Below are 16,511 nucleotides of genomic sequence, written 5' to 3'. Positions count from 1 at the left end.
TTTCAAGAATTATAGATTTTTGACATATGGCAAGATTAGACCTTTCTCATCCTGTCTAAAAAACCCCAAAATAAAAATCTTTCGATTCTTTACCTGAAATAATTCATGGTCATTACCAAAGAACCAAATTGTGATATTCATTTTCTTTGAGACCTTGAAACATTGCATTTATCCTTGAGATTTTGAAACATTCTTTCCGACCTTGAAACATTGTCTTTATCTTTTTGAGTCACAAAAAGTTATGCCCATAACTTTCTTTGAGCCAATAAAGTCGCCATCGTCTTCTTAGACGTAAAACTGACATATTTTTATACCAATAAAACCTAAAAGCATTGAGTAAAAGATGTTCACTTGAACATAAACCTTCCTACCAGAATAAAAAATGTGGGGCATCTCGAAGCGATCTTCTAAGGACGAGCCTGAGCAATTGAGACAAGCTGAGAGCAAGAAGCAGAATAAGAGAATTATTTCAAAATAATTTTATCATGCTTTAATTACATTGTTTTCATGTAACTAAAAATTAATCCTGAAAATCTATCCCCTGGGGATACCTCTTTTGAAAGGACTTCTGTGTATGAGATGATGAACGGTATTCTTTCTTTATCCCTTCACAAAAGGAGAAAATATATATCCCTTGTGTCCCCCTTTGAGCCTGAATTATGATATTTTCTTCTGATTCAACCCAAACCAAGGATCACCCTCCACACTAGGGGGCAAGTTGGAGGAAATCTGCTCGCATGAGTGAAGACATTGATTCAGATGAGATACCAAAAAGTGAACCAAATACAGAGCGCAAAGATCATATCAAAGCAAAGAGAACATAAAAACAAAGAGAAAAGAAGCAAAGAAAAAACAAAGAGCAAAGAAAAAAAAAGAAAAGCAAAAACAAAAACAAAGAAAAGAGCAAAGAACAAAGAGCACAGACAATGAGTCCATTGACTCAAATGACGCATCGAGCTTCAAACCATGAGATTGATCAAGCACAATCACTCCAGAATCACTTCACTCGAAGATCATGGGACATCAAGAGAAAATAAAAAACTCATACGAGCAGATTCAAATTGAGCAAGAAAAGATTGAAAGCATCAGAACAAATTGATCCTTGGTTTAACTACCCTTAAACACTTGTTTGGGCCTATTTATCCATTTCTTTCATAACCATGAACCATGGCCTACATTACGTGCCTAAAAAGTTCCTTCTAATCATACAAGGATTTCTAAACAGAAGAAACTATCTTCATATTTCATCCCGCCCATCAGGATTAATATTTTATTTACAAAAAAAAAGTTTTCTAAAATCTTTAATGCATGATAGAGAAAAAAATAACAAAATGGGGGTTCAAGACGTAAATTCTGAATAACGTCTTGAAACCAAAGGAGAATTCGAGTTGAAAACCTGAAAAGGCGACTCGAATATGAAGATTGTGCAGCTGTTGTATAGGAGGCGATCACACAAATCCCTTAATAAGGCATCGCACAACCTGAATAAGATCATGAGAGCTGGGAGTCGGAGAACACTTCCAATAAGTGAGTACAGAAGCTACTTCATCAGATCAGTGAATAGTACATAAATGAGAACCCTGTACCTTTGACCAAAAATAATAACCTGGGATATTTTTATCATTTCCTTATTTAACCATACCTCAAAGATAATATTGATCTTGACACTTGTCAAATAGCTATAATTTATTGAAGGATTAACAGAGTAATTAATTCTTTGATATCCAATGAACTCTTGTTTTATTGTCAATTATGAAAACTTGAAAGGAGTAATATTTTCAAAACTTTTGATTAAACATTTTCAAAACTCTTTTAATTGATATTTTCATACTTTTGAAAATACAAGAAGAAGAAAAACGCTTTTCAAACAAGACAATCTCTGGAGTGGATCTTGATAGTTGACATGTAGCTCTCAGATAAAGCTCATACTTAGAATCAGTGCTGAAGCTGAAACATTGAATGTTGGGGAATCTTTGGAGATTCAACATCGAATATTGGAGGCATATATTAGAATTCAACAAATATCTCTCCGAAGCTCAGAATCGAAGCTGGGGCAAGAGAAGCTAAATTTTGGGGCAAAAATTTGATGGGGCAAAGAAAACAAATTGTCTCAAGTCGAGATTTACAAGAGTACACCCTGGTGGAAATCAGACAAACTAAATCAATGATAGAGTGAAGACTGCTTTCGCAACCGTTCTCCTTACAGATTGAGAAAAACATACATCAATACATACATGCATCAACACATATATACATGTTACATGAGTTTACATCTTTGCATCAAACATTTATCATCATGTGCATTAAAGACATTTTTCTCCTCACTTGAGGACAAATTCAATAAAAAGATCAAATAAATTTCATTTTGACATCCATCATAACATCTAAGATAGTCAGTCAAAAATACATCATTTTGATCTCTCAAGAAATCAAAGCTTGGAAATAACCAGATGTCTCTAACTTGAAGAAGCCATGATTTAACTTCCTGAAGTCAACAATCAAGACATTTCCTCAACATGTAGGAACAAACAGACTTTTTGTCACCTTTGAGGGTGTTTTTCTTGAAACAAAATTTTGTCTCACTTGAGACATTTTTTCACAAATTTTGAGAATTTTAAAACAAATTATTTTCTCGCTTGAGACAATTTATCTCAAAACAAATTTTGTCTCGCTTGAGACAGTTTTCTAAAAACAAATTTTGTCTTGCTTGAGACAATTTCTTTCAAAACAAATTTCGTCTCACTTGAGACATTTTTCCTTTGAGATACAAATTTCGAATTTGTTTCACATTAAACAAAGTTGATCTCATTTGAGATCGCTTTCTCAAAAAAACAAACTTCGTCTCGCTTGAGAAATTTTTTCTATGAAATAAAAATTAAAATTTGTTGTACTTGAAACAAAATTAATCTCACTTGAGATTTTCAAAATTGATTCATCTCGTGTGAGACAATTTCCCCTTTAAACACAAACACCTTTGAAATTGTTTCCCTATAAACAAAATCGACAATCTTTGAATCTTTTTCTCTTGAAACGAATTTTGTTTCTCTTGAGACAATTTTCCAAATTATGAATTTGTTTCACTAGAAACAAACATCATCTTTGAGTTGTTTCTTTTGAAACAAAGGATTTTTGAGTCTATTTCTTTTGAAACAAAACTTTGTCTCTCTTGAGACATATTTTCTTGAGAAACCTTTGAATCTGTTTCACTTGAAACAAAATGAAAAAATCTTTGAGTATGTTTCATTGATTTTGTCTCTTTTGAGAAAATTTATTTTGAAAAATCTTTGAGTTTGTTTCTTTGGAAACAACATTTACCATGTGTGAGTATGTTTTCCTTGAAACAAAACCCATCTTTGATTATTTTTCTTTTGAAACAAAGTTTTGTCTCTCTTGAGACAGTTTTTCGTAAAAAAATATATTTGAGTTTGTTTCTTTTAACGAAATCATCTTTGATTCTATTTCTATTAAAACAAATTTTGTCTCTCTTGAGACAGTTTCTAATGAAAAATCAACCTTTGAGATTGTTTCATTTCGAGACAATTTCTTTTGAAAATACCCACCTTTGAGATCGTTTCTATTAAAACAAATTTTGTCTCCCTTGAGACAGTTTCTCTAGAAATACAAAATCTTTGAGTTTGTTTCTCTTGAAATAAAACCATCTTTGAGTCGTTTCCCTTAAAATGAATTTTGACTCTTGAAAAGTTTTCTCTTAAAACAAGATCATCTTTGAGTTTGTTTCTCTGGAAACAAGGTTTTATCCCTTGAGATAGTTTCTTTTGAAGAAAAATCTTTGAATTTGTTTCTTTGGAAACAAAATTTTGTCTCATTTAGATACAATTTTATGAAAAACAAAGTTTTTTCTCTCTTGAGACAATTTCTTTTGAAAAATCATTAAATATGTTTCTTTGGAAACAAAATTTTGTCTCTTTTGAGATAGTTTCTTTTAAGAAAAATCTTTGAGTCTGTTTCTTTGGAAACAAAATTTACCATCTTTGAGTTTGTTTCCCTTGAAACAAAACAAACAAAATCTTTGAGTATGTTTTTCTTGAAACAAAAACATCTTTGAGTTTGTTTATCTTGAAACACCGATCTTTGAGAACGTTTCCCTTAAACACAAATTTTGTCTCGCTTAAGACAGTTTCCTTTAAACATCATCTTTGAGTTGTTTCCCTTGAAACGAATTTTGTCACATTTTCTTTTGAAACACATCACCTTTGAGTTTGTTTTTCTTGAAACAAATCTCTGAGTCCGTTTCTTTTGAAACAAATCTTTGAGTCGGTTTCTCTTGAAACCATAGTCCCTAAAGATGGCTAGTCATCCTCATCACGTAGGAACCGTGTCATCCCCTGACTAAACCTCCTCATCACGTAGGAGCCGTGTCAAGCATAGATAACTAGTCGTCCTCATCAAGTAGGAACCAAGTTATCACCACTCCTAAAGATGACTAGAACTCTTCATCACGTATGAGCCGTGTCATCCCCCGACCAGATCTCCTCATCGCGTAAGAGTCGTGTCACCCCTAGATAACCATTCGTCCTCATCGCGTAGGAACCGAGTTATCACCCTTCCTAAAGATGGCCAAGAACTCTTCATCACGTATGAGCAGTGTCATCCCTCGACCAGATTTCCTCATCACGTAGGAACTGTGTCACCCTTAGACGACCCGAACTCTTCATCACGTATGAGTAGTGTCGTCCCCAACAATAAACATTATCCAATTTCTAAGTTTAAAAGGGAGAGAACCAAACAAAAACGTATTGTCTTGTCGTCTTTGCCCTATTCTTGTTAACACAAGAATGTGCAAAGAGGAGCAGCTGTAGACACCCATTTTTGTCCGGGTCTTTTCTATTTAATTTTATTATTATTAGTATTATTATTATTTTATTAATATATATTACGCTTTTGTAGGCTTGGAACCCAATTACAAGGTCCAACCCAAGCCACCCCAACATATCAGTTCAAGCCCACCAGGAAGCCCAACATCAACCCAGCCAACCCAATTACAAGACCCAAGCATCAGACCCGCCTAGATTGGACCCGAATCAACCCGGTTCGACGACCCAGACCTGACCCGAGATGAATAGGGTTTCATAACCCTAACCCTAGCTACTGCTGCCGCCGCCGCTATATGATGTTGCTACCGACAGCCCCACCTGCATCCATCAAACAGTGACACTCAACAGTGGAAATGGCAGGAAAATCAGAAGAAAATATAAACATTTTAATATATCTTCCCAAGGCAAATCAAACCAAATCAAAAAAATAATTGCCCTACACTAGACATCATCATCTCACCAGAAACCTACATCAAAGCATCCATCAACCATAAAGGAACCATTCAATGATAACCAGAGAAAAGGGAGGAGAGGGAGCCATTCGGGTTTTGGGGGAAAACAGAAAGCAAAAATAAGAAGAAAAAAAGACGGATGGACCATTCTGGTTTTTTTTTTTAAAAAAAAAGGAGATAAAACCTATTTGAAAAAAAACCGAGAAGAAAAGAGAGAAAGAGAGAGGGTCTTTTACCTAGGTTCGAAACCAGGGAGCCCCAAAGTCACTGTGGTAGCCGAGAGGTCGCCGGAGCCATCTTTCCTGAGAGGTAAACAACCTAGATCTATGGGTTTAGGGGAGGTTTTTTAGGCAAAAATAGGTTGGGTTTCGAGTAGAGGGTGAGAGGGGAGGAGTTTTGGAGTCTTTTGGCCTTCTCCGGCCTCCGTCGGCCCCCCCGTGGGAGTCTCCGACTGTCGTGGCCTCTTTCTTTCTAGTTGAGAGAATTGAAAGAGTTTCAGAGAACTCTCTCTCTTCTCTCTTTCCAAGTGAGGCAAATGAGGGAATGAGAGGAGTTTAGGCTCGATTTTGGGCTTATATCGCTCGACTGAAACTACGACGTTTCATCAGGGACCTTTTGCGTGTTTTTAACGTGTGGGTTAACTACACTTTTGGTCCCTGATGCTTTGTAACCGTATTATTTAATCATTAAATAAAATTTTATTTTATTTTGTTTTGAGCACTTATGTTTCTGTACTTATGTTTTCGTCACTGATGTTAGATGGTGTATACTTTCTTTGAAATTTGAATTTGGCAAAGATAGTTGTAAACCTTTTATTTTAGTCACGTTATTATTAGTTTTGTTATTATTATCCATGTTTAATTTTGATAATGAGATTTGCAATTATCTTATTTTGGTCCTTGTTTTCAGTTGTTGTGTATCTTTGTTGACTATTTGAATTTGGTCATGTAATTTGTGATTCTTCTATTTTGGTCACTGATTAGGCATTTAGTTTAATTGTTGTTTGATCCTTATGTTTCTGTTTTATTTCATTTTAGTTCTTATTGTTATTTTTGGGCTATTTATATTTTTAGTAGTTATATTTTTATTTATAACTTAGACACTGGTTTATCTTGTAAGTACTATTTAGTCCTTTTAGTTTTTGTTTTTGGCATTTTGGTCCTTTAACTTTCTGTTATTGTTATTTTAGTATTTTAAATTCATGTTTTTGCTGTTTAGCCCTTGAAGATTCTGTTTTTACTATTTTAGTCCCCAAATTTCTTTCTCTTTTTTCATTTTGGTTCCTAAAGTTTCTATTATATCTAGTTTGGTCCTTTAACTTCCTTTATTTTGTAGTTTAGTCCCTAATATTCTATTTTTGTCATTTTAGCCCTTTTAATTTTTTTAATTACATTTTAGTCCCTTAAATGATTTATTTTGGTATTTTAGTTTGGTTTGTAATATTTAATTATTTTTATTTCAATCCTTTATGCATGTAATGTAAATGTTCTTATTTAATATTGTAAATATTTTATTTGTCATTTGCAATCATGTTTCTATTTTAATTCCTTAGTTGTTAATTTCATTCAAATATTTTTCAAGAACGCGAATTTGTAGAACGGGCGTGGAAAGTACTACTTGATCGAAGTGGTACAATCCAATACGACATTCAAAGAAATACGAACTTAAAATAAATCCATTTTCTTTTACTAATTAATTTATTTTAATGATGCAATGTGTGTGTTATTTTTAATTCACTATTTATTTCCTTTTATTCGAATGCAAACATCAATTTTATTTATATTCGATTCGCATATTTATCAATGAGGGAATATTCTTTTATCAACAAGAAATAATCGAATTAGCTTTCCCGATGGAAGATTACTAATTTCGATATTTCTTTTCGAGTTAAAGAATTTTTTATAATTAATTTATTCGAAGCAAATTAATTAAATTTCAATAAATGAATCACATCTTAACTTTACGTTCCACTTACGATTTTCACCATGTACGACAACGTGTAAGCGACACAGTACCAATTTTGGGCGCTGTGGGGGTGCTAACCCTTCCCCACATGTAAACGTCTCCCGAATCCATTCAAATCGAATCATTGGTTACGCAGACCAATTTTTGTCTTATAAAAATGATTTTTTTTAAAATTATTTTTTTAAAAGACGTTTTTAGGTATTCGACCTACCTAACCCAAAGGTCGATAGCGACTCCATCCATTTTAATTCCATATTAATCCAAATCACCCATTTTTTAAAATTAAAGTCATAACTATTTTTTAAAATAATATTTAATTACTTTCTAAAAAATGATTATGACACATTGTTTGATTTTAAAAATTTGTTGATAAATAGAAAGCTATCATGCAAAGGAGATGGCAATTGTGACTTGTAAGTGCCTACCTAACTGCCCGCCCCATCAATGGTGGTGGCACCCAAAGTTGGACCAGTTTTGGAATTGGTAGATTGTAAATTTCACTACACATTTTTCTTCTCATTCTTATTTCGTTCACTAAAGTTTGAAAATTCTAAATTTTAATGACCAAAATAAGAGTAAGAATAAAATTGAGTGATGGAATTTATAATTTACTCTTTTTTTGGAAGCGATCCACCAAAAGCAGATGGTGGAACACCTAGTAAGCAGCACCAAAAAGGAAACGGCTGCCCATTTGGTAGCTTCAGCGGCATAATTGAATATTTTTATTTAAATAAATAAAAATATTTTGATTTTTAAGCCAAAAATTAAATAAACTAGTTTTGAGGTTTTTATTTAAAATTTTAAATAAATATTCAAAATTCGTTAAATTGAAGAAAAATATTAGATTTTTCTTATTAATCTAGGTTGTAAGAGAATATATTTCATTAGCAACATCGGCATCGCAATTTATATTTTAAATATGAAGGCAAACGCGCCAAGGAAGCGCGTTGACCTTGTTCTTCTCTCTCTCTCTCTCTCTCTCTCTCTCTCTCTCTCTCACCAGAACCTAACATCGCGCACCGAGTCCAACCAACACGCTTTTCGAAATCTGCGATTCCTCGTGAACGTTTTCCTTCTCTCATGGCTTCGGAGCAGTACGGCGCCGTCTTCGATGGATCTCAGGACGACGACGAGGAGCCTTCGTCCTCCGACCACGAGCTCGACGAAAACGACAATGTTTTAAACGAGGAAGAGGACGAGGAATTATTGGAAGAAGTAGACATAAATTCCCCTTCTTTACTCCCCCAACCGATCGCCACCGCCGTTCCTCTCAACTTCTCATCTTCCACCGCCGTAACCATCGCCGCTGTCTCCGCCGAAGAGTTGCCTCCTGATCCCAAACGCCAACGCGTCGATTTCGCCGTGGAAGAGAAAAAAAAACCTCCGCCGCCGCAATTGGACGATTCGCGACGGCTATTTCAAAGGTTATGGACAGACGGAGACGAGATCGAGCTTCTCCGAGGGTTTCTTGATTACTCAACGTTGAGAATGAACTCAGGTGCTGCTTCTTCTCACCATCATCATCATCTTGATACGGCTCTGTTTTACGATCAAGTCAAATCGAAACTCCAGCTGGACTTCAACAAGAATCAATTGCTGGAGAAGCTTCGTAGATTGAAGAAGAAATATAGGACCGTGATGAGTAAGATCAGTTCAGGTAAAGAAATTTCCTTCAAAACTCCTCATGATGAAGCTACTTTTGAAATTTCTAGTAGGATTTGGAGTAATATTGTGGGCAAAGTAGAAGATAATGTTTTAGATGATGAAAATAACAATAATAAAATTAGTTTAATAGATGAAAGTCAGGAGAAAAAGAATTTTACACCGAAATCAACTGCCATGAAGAAAAGGGCTAGAAATAAAGGAGTGAAAATGGAGGAGAAAAGAGTTTTGAACGATGGAACTCTAATTACCAATAGTAACTATAATGATAGGACTGATAATGATAATGATAATGGTAATGTAGAAGGATTTAGTGGAGGAGGAGTTAATGTGGCGGTGGGGGTCATAGAGGAGACCGTGAGGAGTTGTTTAACACCAATGTTGAAGGAGTTGTTAGGTAGTGTAATGGGAGGAGGGGGATATGGAGGAAGAGGGATTAGTCAGTTGGCTATGAATGCAATGCCGTTGAGTTTCGGGGGAAGTTTGAATTTCTGTGGCGGTGGGGGTAATGCTGAACCGACGGACGAGAGGTGGAGAAAGTTGCAGATTTTGGAGTTGGAAGTTTATTCGAAACGGTTGGAGTTGGTGCAGGATCAGATTAAGGCAGCATTGGAGGAGCTTCGATCTATAAACAGGTGATTGCCTATTCCAATGAGGGATTTGGTATCTCTGGATACCCTATACAGTGTAGTGTAGGGAAGTGCAACTGGTTTTTGAGTGTATTCCACCGAAACGAACAGGTAGGGGAACAATGAGATTTATGGTAATTTAGTGTTTGAATCAATAGTTTCTTAATTTTCATACATGGGTTGGGATGATCAATACAATGCAAGTATCCAAAAACCATGACATCGTAGGACTTGAATGGATTCAACAGCTTGCATTGAGTTTCTTTTTCGATTGAAATGAATATTTTTGTTTTAATGGATTTCTTCTTTAGTTGTTCTCTTACTATGATTTGAGTTAGGAGAATAAAATACAAATGCTATCATTGATTTAATGCAATACAGAAATCCAGAACTAGATTTTATGGTAGGAGGCGAATTTATAAAGTTTTAGGATGAACGAACCTATAAAATTTTAGAGGTGATAACATATTTTCAATAAAAATACAAAAAAAAAACATAAATTGGATTAAAATTTGAAATAATCCGTCCCTACTACTACTTGAAATAGAATTAGCAATGATTGCAATAGAATTAGCAATGATAAGGGTAAATCTTGAATTAAAAATTATATCTTCTCAGCTAACACACACAACTGGGTGGCTTTGCCAGTTTTGGCTCCTACTACTTGCTCAACCGTACACTGAGAATAGTAACAGTCCGTATCACCCGAGATTGTCGATCTATGCAAATTATGATGACGCCTCCTATTGTACAACTTCTACTTAAATATATAAAAGAAAAAGCTTCAGAAGCTTTTAAAACAACAGACATTCGATTAATCCTTCTGGTATCAACACAACAGTCCTAGTTTCGGTCGTATGATGGACGGATCAGATGGTAGTGTGTGACCTATAAGTTAAAATTTCAGAGAAGTTGACGGCTTTCAATTAGTGGAATGTACATGCCTGTGTCACAGGAACAGGCAACAAGTCTATCTGATATAGTGATCACTGCTGTTTACAGGATCGGTCACTCCCTGTGGACGAGACTTAATCTGATAAGCCTTCTTTTGCTGCTTCTCGTTAGCTTCACTTGATGCATTTTCCTGTTTTCTAGTATTTACATTCACTGGATTACTGATCTGCATATTGGGTGGTGTGGGAGGAGTACCGGTGTTGTTCCCAGACCAGATGTCTAAATTCTGTGACTATCCAGAATTTGGCATTTTTGAAGACGTCACGTGTGCTCCTCTGCCCCTTCCCTCAAACGTCACAGTAGACATTCCCTCCAGCAAATCATAATACCGTTCCGGATTCTGTACTCTACCCCGTGTCCTGAAGTTTCTGATTTGCATACCATTTGATGATGGATGCCTTGGGTTAACCATTATCCGTTGTGGATGACTGTATTGGCCATGATAATTTACGCCATTACCATATCCCCCTTCATAACTTGATGGTCCAGCTGCACGTGGCTGGCCGCTATAATAATAATTTGGATCATCAAGATAGCCCCTCTCATAACCCGATGCACCTGCAGGTCTTGGTCTAATGTTGCTGCAGTTGCTTGAGATATCAAAAGATGGTTGCTCCACCGACCAAGAGGATGGCCTGTTTGATTTTACATCGTGTATTCTTGACATGACGATGAGCTGCCTCTCCTAGCTGAGGCCGAATTTTTGCTCCACGAATTAGTGCCCTGTCAAACAAGTTCAACAATGAACATCATGGTAACCAACGACAGTTTTGAAGGCCTTTGAATAAATTCTGAGGACATTCTGAACGGCAAACAGCAAACCGAGGGCAAAATTTACTAATATGTAAGATCTCCAAGATCATGCATATTCCATGAAACTAAGATAATGCATTCTCACCGATCTTTGGCTGGCTGGCGCCGGCCACCCTTGTCCTCGTGCCAAAATACAGGAAAAGGTTTGATGTCCCATGGTGTTAGAAACTTCAAGAGTTACATGTTTAAAATTAAACATGGGCGATGGATCCATGATGTTTCGATAATGTTTCTCAGAATTAAAGAAAGGACTATAGAAGTTACATGGTAATCTTATGCATCCTTAAGTTCCCTTATCATACCAAATAAATTTCAAGCAATGAGTAAATCAACAATTATACATACCTTGTTGGGTAGCGCAACACCCTGTGGAGGTTTTGGAATGTGTTTTTGATCTGAAGGACTAAGATACGTGATATTCCTGCAAACTGAAAATGAATGGAATGAATAATTAGGATCAACAGAATTGTAGGAGCTTTCAAGACAAAAAGGGTATAAGAACCTTGGAAGACTCACAACTTGTTTAACTTCAATATCCGGCAACCCCTTGACAGGGGAAGAGACAACATAGTTCCAACCGTTCCTTTCAGATAACCAAAGAAATCCATTCATTCCACCACTGTGAAGGACAATAAATGTGGATGTAAAACCAACAGATGTTCACACTCAATTAATTATGAACAATGAGATTAACCAACCTAGCATTTGTGTCTATTGGCCATACGAATCTATCATGAGGGAGTAGTTGATAGTTAATTTGATAATATGAAATAACTTGTGAAGCTAAAGGATGAAGGGGATGTACATAGAGCAGACCAAGCATCACACTATTACGAAGCTGCTCTTCAGCCTGCAGATATAACCATAAGGGTTAGCATAATGAATCAACAAAAACATTTTAATGACAAGCAAGTGAAATAAAGACGACTAGGATATTTTGCATGCGTCATTCAGAAATTAAGCTTGCTATTCTAGAACAACAATTCGTTGCAGAAAGCAACTTCTTCTCGTCGATGAATGGCAATTTGACAATACCCTGAATGAAAAAATGAAAAAAAAGAGGGTAAGAGACTAGTATTTTATGTTGAATTGGATAAGAAAATAAATAAAAAAAACTTAACATCGTAGATAAGATCAAAAGAATATACCTGCCACGCGAAGCGTTTACCATGCATATCAATCTCAAAATCTGTCACATAGAGAAATCTTAGTGAGATTGAGAGGAATATCACAAGATAAACAGATCACCAGGAGTTGACCGACATTTTACCAGTGGGATAAAAGTTACAGATAGGTGATAACGGATCAGTCATCAGTTTCCCATATTCTTCTGGCAAAGCATTAGAACTGTAACATGATAGAGATGAAATAGTATAAAGCACAAGCAACTGTAAGCCAGAATAAAAATGAGCTATTTGAAGTAAAACACTTGTACACAACAAAAATATATAACTAAAAAAAACCTGGCAGCTGGCAGTGTTCCTATGAGCTGGCCAAAGGGTTTAAATGGCTCTCTCATGGAAAATGTTATTTCCAAATCAGCTAGATCCTTAAGATCTGAAGCAAATGGAGCATAATGGTATGGATAAAACCTGAAGGAACAATGCAGATGCCACTTTAAACCAACTAAATAAAAAAGCCATAATGCAAGACACGTAGCATATGTAGAATTATTTGTTAGACAGTTATACAAGACATATATATAATTCAGAAGCTAAAGGAAAAGGGTATCAGGTACCAAAACCCTACTTCCCTTGATCATGATTAAAACCTAAAATTATAAGTTGAAAGAATCTCTGCTGTTTACAAAAACAACAATTAATAGCATTAAGGGCGTGCTTGAAAGTGGAAGGATGAAAAGAGTAGAGTGGAGAAATGAGGACAAAAAAATTGACTGTGCTCGGGAGGGGAAAATTGAAAGGAAAGAAAATAGCAAAGATGACCATTTTCCATTATAATTTAAACAGTTAATTTGAATAGGAATGACAAAAGGAGAAGAGCGCATATTAACAAAAATTATTCATTTTTTAATATCATTTTCTCCTTTCCCTTTTCAATTCTACCATGCAATTTATGGAAAGAAATGACTTTATTCTTTCTATTTTTCCATCTTTCCAGCCAAGCACACCAATGGATAGAAAAAATAATTTTTGCCTAAGTGAACTTTTGCATGGATAAGACTATCTCTTTCTGATATTTACCACTAATGCATTCATATATATGATGCCAATCTGAGCTAATACCTTTTTCAATTAACAAGATGAATGCAACCATAGAATAATAAAAGTATGAGGAGGCGAAAGGATGCATATTGCATAAGCCATCGCCAAGTGAAGATAGGTATGCTTATACTTGACCATATAGTATTAGTTCATTCAGTTTATCAAATGAAAGATGGTAGGTACAGTAGATACACCATTTTCTTCCCATCCACCAGAAACTAACCATTTCCAGGCAACTGTTGCAGATATTCAACCCGGATAACACATGCTCAACATATTTTATGAAACTCATCACATCGACCTGACAAGTTTAATATGCATCAGATTGTCTAAATCCCAAAATAATTCTCCACTGCCTATTTTTAAATTTTTTTCCTTCTGCTTTATTCTAAAAAATTAAGCGTACAAATGTTTTCACTTCCTATTCGAACAAGAGACGTACATGTATCGAGACATATACGTAGTACTCTATTTTAGAATAAATGGAATTTACAAGAGACGTACATTGCGAGCATATACATGGGATATCAGACATAAAACTATATTTATACTTCATGTCTTGCTTTTAGCACGTCGGATTTCGGCATGAATACTCAATACTCTTAGGAAAATGAAAGGTTAAAAAAGTGATCTTTTAATGTTGGAACCGAACGGTGGGTGTTACCGAGAGCGATACTTGTCGCTGATAGGGGTGTATTCGATTCGGTTTTTTCAGTTTAGTTACTCTATTCCAATCTTTAGCTCAATTCGATTTTCTCAGCATTTTCGGTTCTGTTATCTCAATTTAGTTATTCGATCCTAATCTTTGGTTCAGTTCGGTTTTCTCAGTTTAATTACTCGGTTCTAGTCTCCGGTTCGGTTTTCTCAGTTTAATAACTCGGTCCTAGTCTTGGGTTCGGTTTTCTCAATTTCGTTATGAACCAAACCCTAGCTTGAGGTTTGACATATGAAGAATATAGAACGTAGTTGTTTGTCAAAGCAAGCAAGCTGGACCTCCATTGAAAACCTGTCTTCCGATCAGTAATTCGGATTGCCGGAATTGATGATGTTAATCGGTTTGCAAGAACGGTGGACTAATGAAAACACCATTGGTATAACAGAAAACACCCAAGTCAGAATCAATAGATCACCACCCCTATGAACTTATAAACTAAGATTGAACGAGGGCCGAGCGAACGCAGGCCCCCATTGCCACAAATTACGACGTAGGCTCTCCCACTTTGGGGAGACGATAGGCGAGCGCCCCTCCCAAGTGTAATGGAGGTCGTTAACCTAGGCCATGAGTCATAATGATTACCTATTGACCCCGTCCTGGTAAAATAGAGACGTGACTCAAAAAATGTATAGAAATAAGGCATTTATATATATAATTATCCTAAAATATATAAGAAATAATTATATTATATCTCAAGTTAGGTTGGAAAATTTTCAACCTAAACTTGAACTCGATTCAATCTTATCCTTTAAAAAAAATTATTCGATACGAATTCAAATATTCGAGAAAAAATTTCTATCTTATAAAATCAGATCAAATCAAAATCCATCATATTCCAATCCCATATACATCCCTCGTCCAGCAATGTAGTTAAATTGATTTTTTTAATAAAAACATAGGCTATTAAATAAAATGTATAATGCTAAAAAAAATGCTCCTAACATTTAACTGAATAATCACTTCAATTCATCACTTTTGACACATGACATGTATCACGTCATCATTTTTTATAAATGATATGTATTACATCATCACTTTTTACATATAGTATGTGTTATATCATCACTTTCGATACACTACACATGTTATGTCATCACTTTTGACACGCGATATATATCACATTACCACTTAAGACACGTAATAGTTTTACGTCAACGACATATATTAGTTGTTAGTCAATTAATAATTTTTATTAAATTAAAAGAAAATTTATCTCAAAATGAAATATTATAATTACTACAAAATTAAATGAATTAAAATAACTATTTTAAAAATGTTTGACATTGTACTTCAATAAAAAAAATTTAATTTATTTCTTGATTTTCAAGTGCAATCTTAACCTCAAATTCTCGTATGGGCCAGTAATTTTTTCATTCAAACTAGGAAAAGCCCAATAAAATATTGTGCGGGCTCCACCTTAATTCGGGAAACACATTCCTTGTTTCACAATCCAACACGTGACATCGCACGTGCGAAAACAGTCTCATTCCTCCAACGGATCTCTCACTCGAACGGACAACAAGATCTACAAAGCTCACTTTCTTCATTTCTGCGATCGGGCTCTTCGATTTCGATGAATTAATTTACAATTTTTTTTCAATTCTTCGCTAACATTCGGTGGTTACTGATCCATTCTTATTCACGGATTAGAAAGAGAGCCAGACGGAGAAAGAGAAGGAGATCGCTCTGAGGAGATGGCTTTCATGTCTGTTCTTGAATCCGATCTCCGCGCTCTCTCCACCGAAGCACGACGCCGCCACCCCGCCGTAAAAGACGCTGCTGAACACGCCATATTAAAGGTCACAATTCGCTTTTATATGCTGCTATTTTAGTAAAATTATTGTCCAAAATAAATAATCTTACTTTTTTAAAAAATAAAACTTTTAATTTTTTTCTTTTTCTCTTCGATATTTGTTTTATTTTTAAAATTATTGTATAAAATAAATATTTTTCATATAATATATTTTTATAGCGTTATGTGATCATAACTTTAATACGATAGCAGTGAGCTATCGATGATAATAAAGACAAATATTTTACTTCAATGCGAGTAAAAGGTAGTATTTTATTATCTGTCATATATATAAAAAAATTATACAAAATTCATCAATTTCAGTGCCTTTATTGAACAATAAAACTAAAATCAAAATGGTAAAAAAATAAATATATCTTTTAATATTTGAATTTCATTTAAAAATTACGATTTTTCTCTGTATAGTTAATCTGATTTCAAATTTTAATTTAATATTTAAAATATTTTTATT

The 16,511-nt window shown here is 34.9% G+C and overlaps 1 protein-coding gene, 1 non-coding gene and 1 pseudogene across 2 annotated transcripts; 1 reads left to right on the top strand and 2 right to left on the bottom strand.

Moving 5' to 3' along the window:
- The first annotated feature begins 8,224 nt into the window (after positions 1-8,224).
- Positions 8,225-9,860, top strand: LOC120185162 (probable transcription factor At3g04930). Its single transcript, XM_039189457.1, has one exon. The coding sequence runs from the start codon at positions 8,333-8,335 to the stop codon at positions 9,551-9,553; it is 1,221 nt and encodes a 406-aa protein (XP_039045388.1). The 5' UTR covers positions 8,225-8,332; the 3' UTR covers positions 9,554-9,860.
- A 552-nt stretch (positions 9,861-10,412) lies between these two features.
- On the bottom strand, positions 10,413-16,039 carry LOC120184939 (annotated as a pseudogene).
- Positions 14,693-14,854, bottom strand: LOC120185349. Its single transcript, XR_005522114.1, has one exon. It is a non-coding gene; the product is annotated as a U1 spliceosomal RNA (small nuclear RNA).
- Positions 16,040-16,511: the final 472 nt, after the last annotated feature.

This window comes from Hibiscus syriacus, unplaced genomic scaffold (genome assembly GCF_006381635.1).
Source record: "Hibiscus syriacus cultivar Baekdansim isolate YM2019G1 unplaced genomic scaffold, ASM638163v2 tig00003973_pilon, whole genome shotgun sequence".
NCBI classification, from domain to species: domain Eukaryota; kingdom Viridiplantae; phylum Streptophyta; class Magnoliopsida; order Malvales; family Malvaceae; genus Hibiscus; species Hibiscus syriacus.
The sequence above is the reverse complement of the archived record's forward strand: the minus strand, read 5'-3'. Positions and strand labels throughout refer to the sequence as shown.